Source organism: Oreochromis aureus, linkage group 2, assembly GCF_013358895.1.
Source record: "Oreochromis aureus strain Israel breed Guangdong linkage group 2, ZZ_aureus, whole genome shotgun sequence".
Lineage (NCBI taxonomy): Eukaryota > Metazoa > Chordata > Actinopteri > Cichliformes > Cichlidae > Oreochromis > Oreochromis aureus.
Genome location: NC_052943.1, coordinates 19,612,853 through 19,628,898, shown reverse-complemented (window position 1 = coordinate 19,628,898; position 16,046 = coordinate 19,612,853). Strand labels below are relative to the sequence as shown.

Below are 16,046 nucleotides of genomic sequence, written 5' to 3'. Positions count from 1 at the left end.
CAGTGTTCATAATTAAGTAATCCCTAATCCTTAAACATTATAGGGAAAAAATGAATGCTTTGAAAGTCACGCTGGAAGTGTCATTTATCCAAATTTATTATGCACATTTCGCTCCATATGCCACAGTTGGCTTATTTATTATTTTTCTCAGTTTCCTCTTATTTTTCTTCATATGTATCAGCGTTATAAGAGGAGAAAAAACAAAATCTCTTGTATTTTTCTGGCTGTTTTGAGATGGAAGTAATTTCCTAAGCGGCAGTGTCTTGCTTCTCTCCACTGCATGATAAGAGGTAATGAAAGTGTCCAGTGCGGTGACTGATAACATAGATTGTGGCTGCTGGTTCTTTATTAAGTCGCTCCAGGCCGATCATTACTCCTTGCAGACGTCAGGCCACGCCCCCTCACATTATGAGTAATTGGGTCTATCTGACACCTATGGTGGCATCAGCAGTTATCTCTCCCCAAGATCAATCCGAACAGTTATGCAATAGCGTTCACCTAATCGATTATTTGGGATGTGTAGTCATGCGCTTCAACTTTGCCAGCGTTAATGCAAATGGGAAAACTACATCTCCCGGCAGGCTTAGCGGCACATTGCTTCACTAGTTACACATTGAATGTAGTTCGCTGTACTTGGAAATCCGTTCATGATTCAGTTCATTAATAAATAAATAGTTGAGTGTCATGGCGGAATCCGCAGCGTGTCCTGCATTCCAGCTCGGGAGACCCCGATACGACCAGGTAAGCCCCCCTCTATCCTCCGCTAACCATCCGTTAATGGGATTTTGTTTTCAGGCTTTTCGGTGGAAAACAGCTCCATCCTCCGCCCTGCAGCCGCTCCGTTCCGGATGCTGAGGCAGTTTGTGGGCACAAAGTTGGCTTTGATTTGTGATCCGATTCTTCGTTGCCTTTATTTAAACCGCAGTAACTTCCAGCTGCTAGTGAACTTGGTTGAGATGGATGAGTTTTGACTTTATTGCAGTTTTTATAGTGGAAATGATTTCTCGTCGGCAGTGCCATATCAGTGTTTTATGAGATTCCACGCCTCTTCGATGCACGGTTATATCACTGTTCGGATCTGCAGTCAACACACTGAGAGCTCCCCGTCGGTCGTTTTCTCTCAAATCTTCACGATAATTGGCTGTCTGAGTTTGGCTTTTCCTATTTTCACTTTTCATCTAGGCTTCAAAAACGTATCTGTTGGAACATCTTGTACAATAATCCAGTCCAATAAAACTTTTTTTTTTTTTTTTTTTTTTTTTTTGACCCCCAGGATGCTTCCTGCAGACTGCTGTTGCTCCCACTTTGTCCGAGGTTACTGGACTTCCACCAGTGTCTGAAGCTCATTACTGAATTTTCCCTCCGTAAATTAATTTGCAGTAGTCAGGCCTGACAGATAATGTGTCCTTCACATGACTCCGATGGCACGCTGAGGACAAGTTAAACTCGCATCTCTAATTAATTCTGTGGTCATTCCCATTTAATGAACAGCAGTATTAAGGGAGTTATTTACGTTATAATGTCAATGCACAGAGTAAGGTCTTCATGCATGGAGTGTAAATTAAAGTCTGTAAATTAAAGTCACACTAAACTGCTTTTAATCTGATGTTCTCTCAACTCACATGAGCGACCAATACACTTATTATTATGACAGCAGAAAAAATATATAGGAAAATATGCAAAAATTTTCCCACAACTACTGAAGTGTTTTCAGGTCAAGTACATTTGACGTGACAGACGTTTACTGAGGAAATGCACAAAGAGTCACAGAAATCATTCAAATATTATTCAGATATTATTTTATTATTCCATTCTATTTCTTAACTTGTTATTCAGTTTAACCAAGAGGCACTGTGTTTTGCAGGAGTGACCTACCCTGGAGTGTTTTTCAGTACAGGCAGGAACTGGCACTCTCTGACAAAACTTGCACAAACACCAGGACAACATGCAAACTCCACACCCAGTGCCCCTAAAACCAGGTTTAACCCCAGGACCCTCTTTCAGTGGTGCAGAAGTGCTAACCAGTGGAACCCCCATGCTACTTAAATAGCAAATCCCTGGAAAAATTGTACCCCCGTCCCCTGCCAAAAAAACTACAAAAATGACCACAAAAAGATATAAAGCAGCAAATAAGAGTTACAAAAGGATAATGAAGGGATGCAGCATTACGCAAAATGACTACGGTGAGATGTAAAACAACACAAAGAGACACAAGATGACGTCAAACAGACAAAAAGACCAAAAGAGACACAAATTAATGTTGTCTCTCGCAATCTGTCTCTCTTGATCTAATTTAGGAGGATTGAAGCACTGTATGCATGAGTGTGCCTCCGGATCTGTTTCATAATTCATTCATGGACGCACCAATTAGTACAGGATATTGCATTGTTCACAGACTGCCCAAGTGACAGCTTATTAACAGTCTTTGTCTCAGGATATTTATAATTTTTTTTAACTGATTACCATCACGAAGGCTCCCCAGCTCGGCCCCGCGATTAGTTTTTCGTTGCTCTTTTCCCTCTGATCCTCACAAAGCCGTTAATTTTTCATCAGTAACCTGCAGTTCATGTTGGGCTGTTCAAGGTGCTGCAATACTTTTAGTTCTTTGCATCAAAGCATTAAAAATTAGGGCAGTCCTTGAATCAGCATAAATCTTGCTTGGTTTGTCTGTGCTCTGTGCCGCGCTCCATCTCTGCTAGCCTTGTTGTGTGTTCTCCAGGGAGCTGAAACTCATGCATAATTAACACGGGCTCCTCACACGGATCCTCCCTTCGCCCCACTCTTACAAAACAGCACTGCAGCACATATGGCCTGTCAGAGGAGGAGACATGCGATGAGGGAATGAGGCAGTGACAGAAAACCCAGAGCTGTGATACGGATAGATTTATACACCTACGGTCTTTATGAGGACAGAAGGTTGTTTCCAGTCATTTCAATTTGAAACTGGTGCTAGAGAGGTAATGAAAATAGAGACTTGTCAGTTCCACTGTCATTCTGCTGTGTTTTCCTCCCTTCATCTCTGATAAATGTCTCTGACGGAATCTGATTGAAGCTGCCATGTTTTCACCCGTCTGGTTTGCCAAAGAGACTCTTGGCACAGGCTCCTATTGGGCCTTTTCAGATTGCTGGCACACATACTTAGCAATTGGCATGCTGATGTAGAGACAGTGAAGGGAACAGAAAACAGGGCGCTTGACCAGCAGCTTCAAGTCTCACTTGGGAGGAACGTTTACTGGAATAAATGTGCAGATTGCTGGTGCATTTCCCCCAAACTTTAATCTTAAATACATAATTTGCTTTTACATCTCAGCATTATTTCCTTCCATATGATAATAAGAAAACTGCTACGCAAAGAAGTTGTGAATTACATTTTGAAGTAGACATTTCTTCTGGAGCACAAACCCCCCCAAAAAACATTTTACTCTAATGAGACAGACCTTTCAACTATATTCTTCATGTAGCAAATAGAGCAAACTAGGAGTCACTGACCTGCATGGAAATTTAAACAGAGGCCTAGAACAGCAGTGTGACATTTTGGCAAATACACTTATTGATCTTGAGAGATAGACGATGAAATGGACTCTCATATCTCTACTGTAAATACGAAGCTACAGACAGTTACCTTGGTTTATCACAAAGACAGTGCATGAAAACACAGTGGAGGGATTTCTGTATGTCTGTACCACAATTATATTTAAAACAGTGTGATGAATTCTTCAAAATATAATTAACAGTTAGTAATTGTGTTAGTAAAATGTAGCTGAACACTTGATTAACGTGATCATGTGTATTCATTTCTGTGTTTCAGAACCTTGGTTTTGACCTTGCAAATATTCTTCTGTCAGTATAAAACAACAGGATGCAGACATGTGATGTTATAAACACATAAATAGTGTGAAGCTGTTACTGTATCAGTGTAGCTGTGAGGCAGATAAAACAGTGTTTTTCATGATCATGAACAAGTCAAGTAGAATTGGTTGTGTGTATTTGAGTGAAAACATGTTTTCCTGCTATTTTTAAGGATTAACTCTGTCATGCTGTCTTTCTCAGGGTTCGTTCTTTGGTCGACTGAGACACTTTGTAGACATCATTGACCCGAGCACTCTGTTTGTCTCAGAGGTAACATTTTCTCTAAAACATCCAGTTGTACAGAGAGGTCACAAACTAAAGGAAAAACACAACAAAGTCTCTTTGTAAGATGTTCAGCCATCTCGGGCTGCCAGAACTGCTTCAGTGCAACTCGGCACTGAGTCTCTACATCGCATTTTACAAAAGATGTTCTGCCATTGTACTTGATGATGGCTGAGAGTGGCATCAAACATAGTGAATCTCCTTTTTATGTTCAACTGTGTTGAGAGCGGATGATAGTGAAGCTCATGTCATACGTTTCATCATTTTCGTACCCATCAGCCAATTCAGGGTAGACTTGCAGTCAAGACCACCTAAACCAAGACTAAGACAATACCAAGACCAGAGGGTATCGAGACCAAGACAAGACCAAGACAGACCGAGTCAAGACCAAAACAAAGTCGAGACGAGACCGAGACTGAGACAAAAAAGTCTTTAAACTGCAGCCAGATGCTGCTTCATTTACGGGTCTCAGGCATATTTATGTGTTTTTGCGATGCACTCGCACAGCCCTCCTCACCGCTGTCTACTGTCTCACTCACTTACTGAGAGGACAGACGCACGCTCCACTTGACTGTCGCGTCTCTCACCCTCTCTGTTTTTCACATAATGATATTATCCTATATCCTCGCATGTGATTGGCCACAATATGGAGGGACTGGAGCATAGCTGAGCCACTGTGTGAGAGCTGAGCAGCGAAGGGAAATTAAGTGAGGAGCCGGCTCTCGCTCAATGGGAGTCGACTCTTCCGATTCACTACAAAGCACTCTCTAAGCACGGCTCTTAGAGCTGATGCTTTTGCGCATGACACATTATCGAACGTTACGTTGTGTGTCATGGATACTGTTGACTCCAAATCTCTCGACCACTATGTTGATCTGAGACAGCAAGACCGAGACAGCGAGACCAAGACAAGACCGAGACCAAAGTCCGTCGAGACCTAGACAAGACCAAGACCACATAAAAGTCTCGAGACCAAGACCGGTCTCGAGACATCCAACTCTAATTCAGGGACCCCTCGTGCTCTTTGGATGGTCACATTGACATCCTGAGACACCACTCCCATGAGGACAGAAACATTTTATTAGAGGATAAAGTTGAATATGGGACAAGTGGATTTAAACCATTCCAGGAAAATCCCCCTTCCACAGCATAACTGAGCCACCAGGTCCCCTCGCTGTGTGGGCAAGGGGCTCAGGGTTTTTCTGCAATTTTTCACCCTCAGTTTGTACAATAAACAAAACTCCATATATCCGTATCTGTGTGTCATATTTCACAATGATATTCCTGATTCCTGAAAACATTTTGTATTTGGACATCTTAAAACGTGTCACAGTGGAGTAATTGCTTGACTTCTTCAAGAAAAAAAAGTCAAAAATTCAACTATCAACTTGCTAAACATGACATTTGCACATGATGGAAAAGTTTCTTATAACCCTACAACAAATAATTGATAAAATTCAAAATTAATTACAAGGTAAAGCTTTTTTGCAGTCTTAAATATTTTAATGTCAAATGCAAAGTGATGTTCAAGTGTATTTATAGATGGAAAGCTGCTGTACTGTGAATAAATTTGTTTATACAGGGAGTGCAGAATTATTAGGCAAACGAGTATTTTGTCCACATCATCATCTTCATGCATGTTGTCTTACTCCAAGCTGTATAGGCTCAAAAGCCTACTACCAATTAAGCATATTAGGTGATGTGCATCTCTGTAATGAGAAGGGGTGTGGTCTAATGACATCAACACCCTATATCAGGTGTGCATAATTATTAGGCAACTTCCTTTCCTTTGGCAAAATGGGTCAAAAGAAGGACTTGACAGGCTCAGAAAAGTCAAAAATAGTGAGATATCTTGCAGAGGGATGCAGCAGTCTTAAAATTGCAAAGCTTCTGAAGCGTGATCATCGAACAATCAAGCGTTTCATTCAAAATAGTCAACAGGGTCGCAAGAAGCGTGTGGAAAACCAAGGCGCAAAATAACTGCCCATGAACTGAGAAAAGTCAAGCGTGCAGCTGCCAAGATGCCACTTGCCACCAGTTTGGCCATATTTCAGAGCTGCAACATCACTGGAGTGCCCAAAAGCACAAGGTGTGCAATACTCAGAGACATGGCCAAGGTAAGAAAGGCTGAAAGACGACCACCACTGAACAAGACACACAAGCTGAAACGTCAAGACTGGGCCAAGAAATATCTCAAGACTGATTTTTCTAAGGTTTTATGGACTGATGAAATGAGAGTGAGTCTTGATGGGCCAGATGGATGGGCCCGTGGCTGGATTGGTAAAGGGCAGAGAGCTCCAGTCCGACTCAGACGCCAGCAAGGTGGAGGTGGAGTACTGGTTTGGGCTGGTATCATCAAAGATGAGCTTGTGGGGCCTTTTCGGGTTGAGGATGGAGTCAAGCTCAACTCCCAGTCCTACTGCCAGTTTCTGGAAGACACCTTCTTCAAGCAGTGGTACAGGAAGAAGTCTGCATCCTTCAAGAAAAACATGATTTTCATGCAGGACAATGCTCCATCACACGCGTCCAAGTACTCCACAGCGTGGCTGGCAAGAAAGGGTATAAAAGAAGAAAAACTAATGACATGGCCTCCTTGTTCACCTGATCTGAACCCCATTGAGAACCTGTGGTCCATCATCAAATGTGAGATTTACAAGGAGGGAAAACAGTACACCTCTCTGAACAGTGTCTGGGAGGCTGTGGTTGCTGCTGCACGCAATGTTGATGGTGAACAGATCAAAACACTGACAGAATCCATGGATGGCAGGCTTTTGAGTGTCCTTGCAAAGAAAGGTGGCTATATTGGTCGCTGATTTGTTTTTGTTTTGTTTTTGAATGTCAGAAATGTATATTTGTGAATGTGGAGATGTTATATTGGTTTCACTGGTAAAAATAAATAATTGAAATGGGTATATATTTGTTATTTGTTAAGTTGCCTAATAATTATGCACAGTAATAGTCACCTGCACACACAGATATCCCCCTAAAATAGCTAAAACTAAACACAAACTAAAAACTACTTCCAAAAACATTCAGCTTTGATATTAATGAGTTTTTTGGGTTTATTGAGAACATGGTTGTTGTTCAATAATAAAATTATTCCTCAAAAATACAACTTGCCTAATAATTCTGCACTCCCTGTATATGTTAAGTTAAGGTATAGATCTGCAGTAACATAGAACAATTCCATATTCTACACCATCTTGTTCCTGCAAACAGATATTTTAATTCTTGTACCATTTTTTTTCCTCTTTGCTGACAGAAACGGCTAAAAGAATGCATCAAACTCCTTGATGACTACAAACATGGCTCACTTCCACCTGGAGTGTCTGATGTTCAGGTACTTTTTACGACATAATATTACACAATCTGTTCCTGAAAGAAATCACAACATTCTTTTCACAATATAGAAAATGCAAACTGAATAACATCTTCCATCCATTTAAGGAAAATTGAGGAAGTTTATAATAATACCCAGTAATTAATTATAGTTCTTTTGGTTTATTGCATTGCTCACATGTTCAGCTGTGGGAAGCACAGAAGATCAAACAGGTAAGTATTATATCGGACGTAAGTTGGCCCACGTTTACTGCCCTTTCATACATTCAAGTCTCTGGGCTGCTGGCGGCATGAGGAAGCTTTCATGCTCTCTGCACGCAGGCCATCATTCATCCTGACACAGGAGAGAAGATCTTCATGCCATTTCGAATGTCAGGTACGGCCTCAGATGAAGATCTTTGCGGAACTTGTTTGAGTTGATCCATTGTATCATCATTGTCTACACTGAAAATCATGTTTTCACTGTGCAGGTTATGTACCATTTGGAACACCAATTGTAAGTCACATATGAAAGCCCATGCATTTCATAGAACTGTACTTAGATGTGCAGATGTCCATGAACACGGTCAAATTTGGGGACAGATGAAAGGAGATTTTGAACTTATTTTGTCCAAAAATAAGCTCCTATTCCCTGATTTCATCTAGGTCATTGGCCTTCTTCTCCCAAATCAGACTGTGGTGTCTACCATTATATGGCAGGTACTGTAAATAACATGCTTACTGTAAATCATTGCATTTATTGTCCATTTTGAACATCTGGTAAGTGCACTTTTACTGGGTACATGCAAAGCTTTATCACCTGTTATACACTGGGACATTGTAAAATAAAGTGCTGCTGCTCTGTTTAACACTACTCGCTCATCCTTTAAACCTGGCTCTTCCCTCATTTCCTCCCTCATTTTTTCTTCAGTGGTTGAACCAGAGTCACAATGCCTGTGTGAACTATGCGAATCGTAATGCAACAAAGGTAAAAATGCGAATACATGCAAACTAAATTAAAAAATGCAAAAAATAACTATACAAATGTTGTGACACTGTTTGTTTTTCTTCAGCCTACACCAACATCCAAGTTTATTCAAGGCTACGCAGGAGCTGTGACGAGTGCCGTGTCTATTGCAGTGAGTGGGTTTAATACTAATACAGTTTATTTTGGGAATAACTTTTATCATGTTGCAGATGTTTTAACTTCAGCATTGTAGCTGTATAAAAACCTGGTTTTACTTGGAATTACCTGAGATTTAACAGATATTTATTTCATATTTTATAGGTGGGACTGAATGTGCTGATTCAGAAGGCCAATAAATTGAATCCTGCCACCAGAATGATAATACAGAGATTTGTCCCCTTTCCAGCTGTAGGTAGGTTTTCAAAGGAGCCTTTGTTATGATGAGGGTGGGTTTCATGTGGCCCTCTGCTGGTTGATGTTATATCTTGTTTAAAAATGATATAGTAAGTAATTTCAGAGTTTTGTAATTGCGCTAGGATATTTTATTATTGAACTTGTTATTCACATGAACATCAGCAGTTCTACAGATTCATCCAAGACATGCCTCTCTTTTCTTCTTCTTTGTCAGCTTCATGTCTGACTGAACACCCTGGTACTTTGTACTAAAGTGGTTAACATCAGTTCAACACTTTAATATCAGTTTAAGTTATTTTTGTATGTTTCCTGAATGTTTCTAGCTCTGAATGAAGCTGTGTGTGAAAAGTTTCTCATGTCTAAAGAACCAAAAAGTGCTGCATTAATTCATTTTATATCCTAGAATATTAGCTAGAAACTAACAATCACACTACCCGCTACAAGCAAGCTTTTGACGACAGTGGGAACAAAAAACCCTCCTTTTAACAGGAAGAAACCAGACTCAGGGAGGGGCAGCCATCCGCCATGATTGATGAAGAAACAGTGCATCATTAGAAGCTCCCAGCAACCCAACATTTTTGCAGTATAACTAAAGGATGATGAAGGATCATCTAATTGAGCATGAACTGTAAGCTTTATGAAAAATGTACATTTCAGGTGTAATCTTAGGCTTGTCTGTCTCCTGACTCTAAATTTGAAAGAAATTTAGAGTCAGGAGAGTCAGCCCCTAAATTTGGGGCTGGTTCCATAGCAGAGAGACCTGATAGCTGAAGGTTGTATCTGATATTCTACTTTTGATAATGCTGGGAACCACTCTGTACATTCGCTCAATTCTATTCTTATAATTTCAGTAATCCATAAAAGTAACTGGAAATACATAAGAGGAATGGACAGTGCTGAATAGACCAATCACAATAGGTGCAAGCTGCATCAACCTGAAATGTAGTTACATTTCTAGGGAAGTGCAGGTTGGGTTATGCCGTTACGGTGTGGGGTTTCAAAGAAGTTTGCAGTTATGACATACCAATGGTGTAGATTTCCCACTGAAGCATAAATCCCTAGTAAGCCTTCAGTCACAGGGCGATGCTCTGTTAGGGTAATACGGTACTATGTGGTCTTTAAGATAAGATGGAGGCTGATTATGTCTGTTATGAGAATTCAATTCTGATAACTGGGAGCCAGTGAAGAGAAACTGAACATGAAGAAATGTGATTTCTCTTTCTAGTTTCAGTTACTGCACTGCAGTGTTCTGGATCAACTGAAAGCTTTTCAGGGACATTTAAAGTGACCTAATAATACATTACAATAGTCATGCCTGGAATTAATAAGTGCATGATCTTTTCAGCATCTTCGTCACTCTGAGACAGGATTTCAGAGTGATGGTAATGGAGAAAGTAATGTTAGTGTCCTGGTTTGGGCTAAGTTCACTGGTAAAGAATTTCTTTTGTTGTTTGAACAGCCACGGTGTTGTGTGTTGTGGCTGCACAGACTACAGTCACAACTTCTGTGGCTGCAGTCGTTGTTTGTCAGTCTCTGCACAGATTCTGGTTAAAATGCATTATAATTCTCCCTCTCCCTTTCCAGCTAGTGCAAACATCTGTAACGTGGGCCTGATGAGACACAATGAGCTATCCGAGGGTATCGATGTGCTTGACAACAACGGGAACATTGTGGGATCCTCCAAAATTGCTGCAAGACATGTGAGGGCTCTTTTCCATTTTTGCATGCATGATTCTCGTTTGAAATCCAAACGCCATCTGATTTCATGAAAAAAAAAAAAAATTAAACTCAGTGTTTGAAATGGAGCATGTGCACAATGTTCTCTATCCCCAGGCAATCATGGAAACTGCCTTTACACGTGTGGTCCTCCCAATGCCAATCTTTGTCCTGCCCCCCATCATTATGTCCTACCTCGAGAGGTTTGTGCAGAAATACATTGTTAAGACTTTTTTTTCCTGTTAGGGTTAGGGTTGCAACTAGTGACTTACTTTTGTTGTTGTTAGTTGTTGTTGCTTTTTCTTTGATGAAAGATCATCAGTTGGTCTAGAAAAGTACATAAAGCTGCTACCAAAAGTTCCTAGAGAGATGTGGCACAGTTTAAACAGTAACAGCACAAACCTCAAACATGTAAAGTTATCAGAATGAAAAATATAATGCAGTAAGTTTTCCAACAAAACAAATCAAACAAAAAAGAAAAGCAAATGAAAAAAAAAAGTATTAATATAGAATATTTACGTTTATGAATGCTGTTGTGGGTAATGATGCTTTTTATTCAACCTACAATACAAAAAAATGCAGTGACCACCCATTTAGTCAAAACTGAAGTAACACTAGAGCCTTATGCAGTGCTGGTGATACTTCAGTATGACTGTGACTAAATCAAATCATGGCAAAAGAACAGTAAGCCTCAGTTAGCCTTTTAATTACAGTATAATTTAATAATCTGGCAGATGCAGGGCTTTGTATTATCAGCTTTGATGTTTTTGCCTCCTGATGGTTATCCAAAGTCAGACTCTAACACAATCAGCAATCAATAAATCCATTACAGTAGTTTCCTTTGTGTCATTGTGCTGCAAACTGGGACTGCTTTACTATTGCTTTAATTGTGCTCTTTTTCAGTATTGTCTACTTGGTCTTTGGTCTAAAAATACGCCGCAAAAATCTTTGTGTGTACTGAACCAAAGCTGACATGTGTTGTGCCCCAAAGTGTTTACTAAACTATCCATTCAGTCATATGTCACAAGAGTAAAAGACAGACAATATAAGAACAAATAGAAGACTAAAGCAGACTTTGTGGCTTTAAAGAAGAATCTGCAGTCAGATTTATGATATTCTCTCTCACACACACACATAAATCTCACACCCTCCAATTGTGCAGAAATAGCTCCCCCAAATCTGCACATGATGTTTTTCTCCAGATCCAAAAATAACTCATAGCTTTGCAGGAGTCATCTGGGATCGATCCACACAGCACGCTCACGTTTCTTTTTTATCTCTGCCTTGACTTGTGTAGGCTGCGATTTCTGCAGAGCAACCGCAGGCTGTTGCTGCCCATCCACAGCGTTGTGTGCCTAGTTACCTTTGGCCTCTCCTTGCCCGTGGCCATCAGTCTGTTCCCCCAGATGTCTCAGGTACAGTACATACACTGTTAGACGGGCTGCTGCCTTCAAGGCCAGATGGCACAGGGAGCAGCTGTGCAAAAATTCAAATTACATGTACACAGCTTGACATGCAGAGCCCCGACCCACATCCTTTTATTCCAGCATCTAATTAAAAATCTAAATGACTTTCAAGGCTAAAGAAGGAGAGAAGAGCTAAATTCTTACATTTGGTTTCATGGTTTTTGTTTTGCTTTCTTTCACTCTCCTTTTTTTTTTGTTGGCAGATCGAGGTGTCTTGCCTTGAGCCGGAGATTGCCATGGCAACAGATTGCAAGGTGGTGACCTACAACAAAGGTTTATGATGGATGGTGGTGGAGTGGGAGAGGAGAGTAAAGGGAGCCAGGAGGAAAATGAGGCTGCAGTGTGAATAGCTGTCAGGGAATCTCAGCTGCAGGGTTCCTCCTGTCGACAGGTTTGGGAACTATGTGCTGCATTTTTATCACAGGAAAGACTGCTTTTTAAACTGGTTTCTGCATTTATCAAGATCCCAGCAGTTATTAAATCATAGTTTTCTGAGAGGTTTTTTATTCTGCCGTCTCCTTTTTAAGAGCTCTTTGTATAAAAATGCTGATTTATTCACTGTAAAGTCAGATTTAGCATCAGTTCATTATTTAATGCTGTATAAATAAGTGTTCCCTACAGATATGCTATTCTTTGTTGGTCCACATGAGTACAGTTCTTCTCACTGCGTCATCTCTAACTTTGTCTGTCTGTGACTGGGGGACTGTGTATGCCGTGCAGAGCCAGTTTGTTTGAGCTTTTTGGTTTGAAATTGCTGCAAATGAACCAAAACAGTAAAAATATTCCTTCACTCGTTTTTGAATCTTGGGACAAACATTTGTAAAATATATTGAAAGCAAATGCAGTATTGATTATATGAGAGGAAACCAGCCCAGGGAGATATGAACATGTATAAGCTTATGAATCCAAAAATCGTTGGACAAACAGCGACGTGCATGTCCAAAGACTGCTGTTAAGCACTGTTCTGTGTACTGCTATTAAGCTGTAGCCACTTAATAGCAGTACAAAGACCAGTGTGCACAATTTTCACAGCCATTAATAAAGAAGAGCACACAGGTACCTAACTTCTTTAGTGGTGCATGCATGCATAAAGAGCAGCACCATAATCCAATAAAGTTAAAAAAGTTAAAGAAATGTTGCAAATGAAAGGTTTTCCCTGCCTGAAAGGAGGAATTAGATTTATTTCTAAAAAAAGGAACCTTAATTTAAGTTGAGTGATGTTTATTCACAGTCTGTTGTCCAGAGTTGCTTGTGCTGTGATCAGATTTTAGTTAGATTTTTAAGAGATTTGCTGCAGTAACCTCCTAATTACAGCCCTCATAGGGGAAACACAGTTCTTACAGTGCCCATACTGAGCCACATATATTTGAAAAAAAATTCCTCTTGTTTACTGACAGTAAGGAAGAGGTTTCAGTAGTTCAGTAATATAGCCGTGCAGAATAAGTCCTTTATATTGAATGACAAAACATACTAGTTACCAATATATTAGGATCATTATGAGTCTTTTAAGATAAAAATCTAATTCTTTTGCCTTTTACTGGCTACTATCTATCTGCAGCCCCTGTTGAGGTAGAGGCAAATATAAAATGAAAATACAAGTAGTTAGTTTTTTGTTTTTTTTTGATCAGGTTAATTAAAAACATAAATCTAATGTATTGTGGCTGTGAAATGTACTGGGTGGGATGACTTAAGGCTGAAAAGATGAGATGAAAATATCTTTTGAACTGCAGTTTCTTGATATGTATTGTTTGGCTTTAACTATCAGCTGATAATAATCTGATTATGGAGATGGAAAGGAGTCAGCTGCATGCAAACTAAGTTGTTCAATGAGACTCACTCTCACGAGAGAAACTTTCACTATGAAACAATGTAAAAATGTGAAGCCCCTGTTAAGTAGCTGCACTCTAGATGTCTTATTATAGATGTACATTTGTTTATACAAGTTTTAAACTGGCAGTTGATACATGCCAGTGATTTTAACCCATGTAATGTGAAAGAACTCCTAAAACATGGCATTACATTTTCTTGTATGAAGGTCATTTTGCTCCATTACTGACTGTTGTCAAGTTACAGTTTTATTATTAAAGAATTGCTTCTTTTGTACACAATTTGAAATAGAACCATAACATATACTACACAACTGACTGTTTTTAATTCTTTGTGTAATACTTCCACTGATACTATTGCAAATGTTTGCTAGTCAAACAATGTAAACCTGATATTATTTTACTATATAGCCTGTAATAAATACTGTTTTACTGTATGTAAAGTGTCTGCACTCTTTACTTCATGTTGCTATAGGATGCTTTTCCACCTTTTACAGTAAGGGATTCTGTATTATGTTGGTTTCCGTGGTAATTGGCTCTCTTGTTAAATTATGAATTAACTCTGATTAACTATAACTTTTTGGAAACCTGAGTTCAGTTTCACTAGCTATAACCCAGGCTGATTACTGCCTGTTGAAGCAAGAAATCACTTAAATAGAACCTGTCTGACTAAGTGAAGTAGGCTAAAAGATCTCAAAAAGACATCATGCCACAATCTAAAGAAACTCAAGAACGGATGAGAAATACATTAATTTGCATTTGTCATTCTGGAAATGGTTACACAGCCATTTCTAAAGCTTTGGGACTCCAGCAAACCATGGTGAGAGTCATTATCAATACATAAAGAAAAGTTGGCATAGTGGTGGACCTTCCCAGGAGGGCCAACCGACCAAAATTACCCAATGACGGGCGCTTTCCCGCGTCAACGAGGGTCGTTGACTGAAGGTTTATCATGTGCCTCATCACATGAGCCAAGGTGTAAAAAAAGGTGTGTGTCATTACCACCAGAGGTTTCAGGTTAACCCACTATGAGATCTTGCCTCACTCTATCATGTGATCTATTGGGGTCACCTGAAGCAAGAGGCGAGTGGGGGTTAAGGCTCCTGGGAAGGGATCCTAAGACTGCATTGTAGGTGGCACATGGTGCTGCAAGCCATCCCATCTGTTCAACATGGCCTTTTGCAGTGGACATAGACGGTTTCTTTCACTCCTCTTTCAAACCATCTGTCTTCTCAGTCCAAAACGTGGAAACTGGCATTCACGAAAGAGTGACCTTTGTCCTTTAGATGCAGATGTACAGCTGAGTCTTGTTCTGTCGAGGTGGTTCTTCTGTGTTGTCCCATGAGGTACCATTGTCTAATATAAAAAAATTTTGTGTGACAAATATGCAAAAAGTAAGCAATAAGGAAGACCTTTTCACTGTATTGAACATATTTGGATTTAGTAACTTTATGCAATTTAGAAGATAATTGGATTTCCTTTTTCTGCATTTACAGTATCCTAATTACTAGTGAGCATGGACCAGGGGCGGATTTGGAAGGGTGGACTCCAACATACACCCCCCTCTCCCAAAATCCACTCTTTCTATCTCAGCACTTCAAGTGAGGAATGAGCCTGTCACTGGGGAAAGTACCAGAGCTGTGGAAGACCTCCTGCGTGGTACCGGTACCAAAGACCTCCCATCCCAAGGACCTCAGCAGCTACAGTCCGGTAGCCCTGACATCACATCTGATGAAGACCCTCAAGAGGTTGGTTCTAAACCATCTGCGCCCCTTGGTGAGGTCTTCATTGGATCCGCTGCAGTTTGCTTACCAGCCTGGCATCGGGGTGGAGGACGCCATCATCTACTTTCTGCACAGAGCTCTGACTCACCTGGAGAAGCCTGGAAGCACTGTGAGGATCATGTTCTTTGATTTCTCCAGTGCTTTCAACACCATCCAGCCACGACTTCTGAGAGACAAGCTGGAGCTATCAGGAATGGACCACCACATGTCCCAGTGGATACTGGACTACCTCACAGGACGCCTACAGTATGTGAGGACACAGGGCTGTGTCTCTGATACGCTGGTCTGCACTATGGGGGCCCCACAAGGAACTGTGCTGACACAGTTCCTCTTCTACCTCTACACTGCAGACTTCTCCATCAACTCACCACGCTGCCACCTACAGAAGTTTCCTGACCACTCTGCCATAGTCTGCCTCATCACA

General features: G+C 40.5%; 1 protein-coding gene across 2 annotated transcripts; it reads left to right on the top strand.

Moving 5' to 3' along the window:
• The first annotated feature begins 578 nt into the window (after positions 1-578).
• sfxn5b (sideroflexin 5b) lies at positions 579-14,275 on the top strand. Of its 2 annotated transcripts, XM_031741496.2 has the most exons (14): positions 580-741; positions 4,051-4,119; positions 7,394-7,471; positions 7,657-7,683; positions 7,792-7,846; positions 7,941-7,966; positions 8,116-8,169; positions 8,381-8,437; positions 8,523-8,588; positions 8,738-8,828; positions 10,415-10,530; positions 10,664-10,749; positions 11,844-11,961; positions 12,216-14,275. In XM_031741496.2, the coding sequence occupies exons 1-14, from the start codon at positions 685-687 to the stop codon at positions 12,291-12,293; spliced, it is 978 nt and encodes a 325-aa protein (XP_031597356.1). In that variant the 5' UTR covers positions 580-684; the 3' UTR covers positions 12,294-14,275. The 2 variants fall into 2 exon arrangements, with proteins under 2 accessions (XP_031597357.1, XP_031597356.1); XM_031741497.2 differs by lacking the exon at positions 4,051-4,119 and having other exon boundaries at positions 579-741.
• Positions 14,276-16,046: the final 1,771 nt, after the last annotated feature.

Coding starts and splice junctions, on each gene's coding strand:
- sfxn5b (XM_031741496.2), top strand. CDS start 685: ATGGCGGAATCCGCAGCGTGTCCTGCATTCCAGCTCGGGAGACCCCGA. Junction 742..4,050: donor GGAGACCCCGATACGACCAG/GTAAGCCCCCCT, acceptor TGTCTTTCTCAG/GGTTCGTTCTTTGGTCGACT. Junction 11,962..12,215: donor TGTTCCCCCAGATGTCTCAG/GTACAGTACATA, acceptor TTTTGTTGGCAG/ATCGAGGTGTCTTGCCTTGA.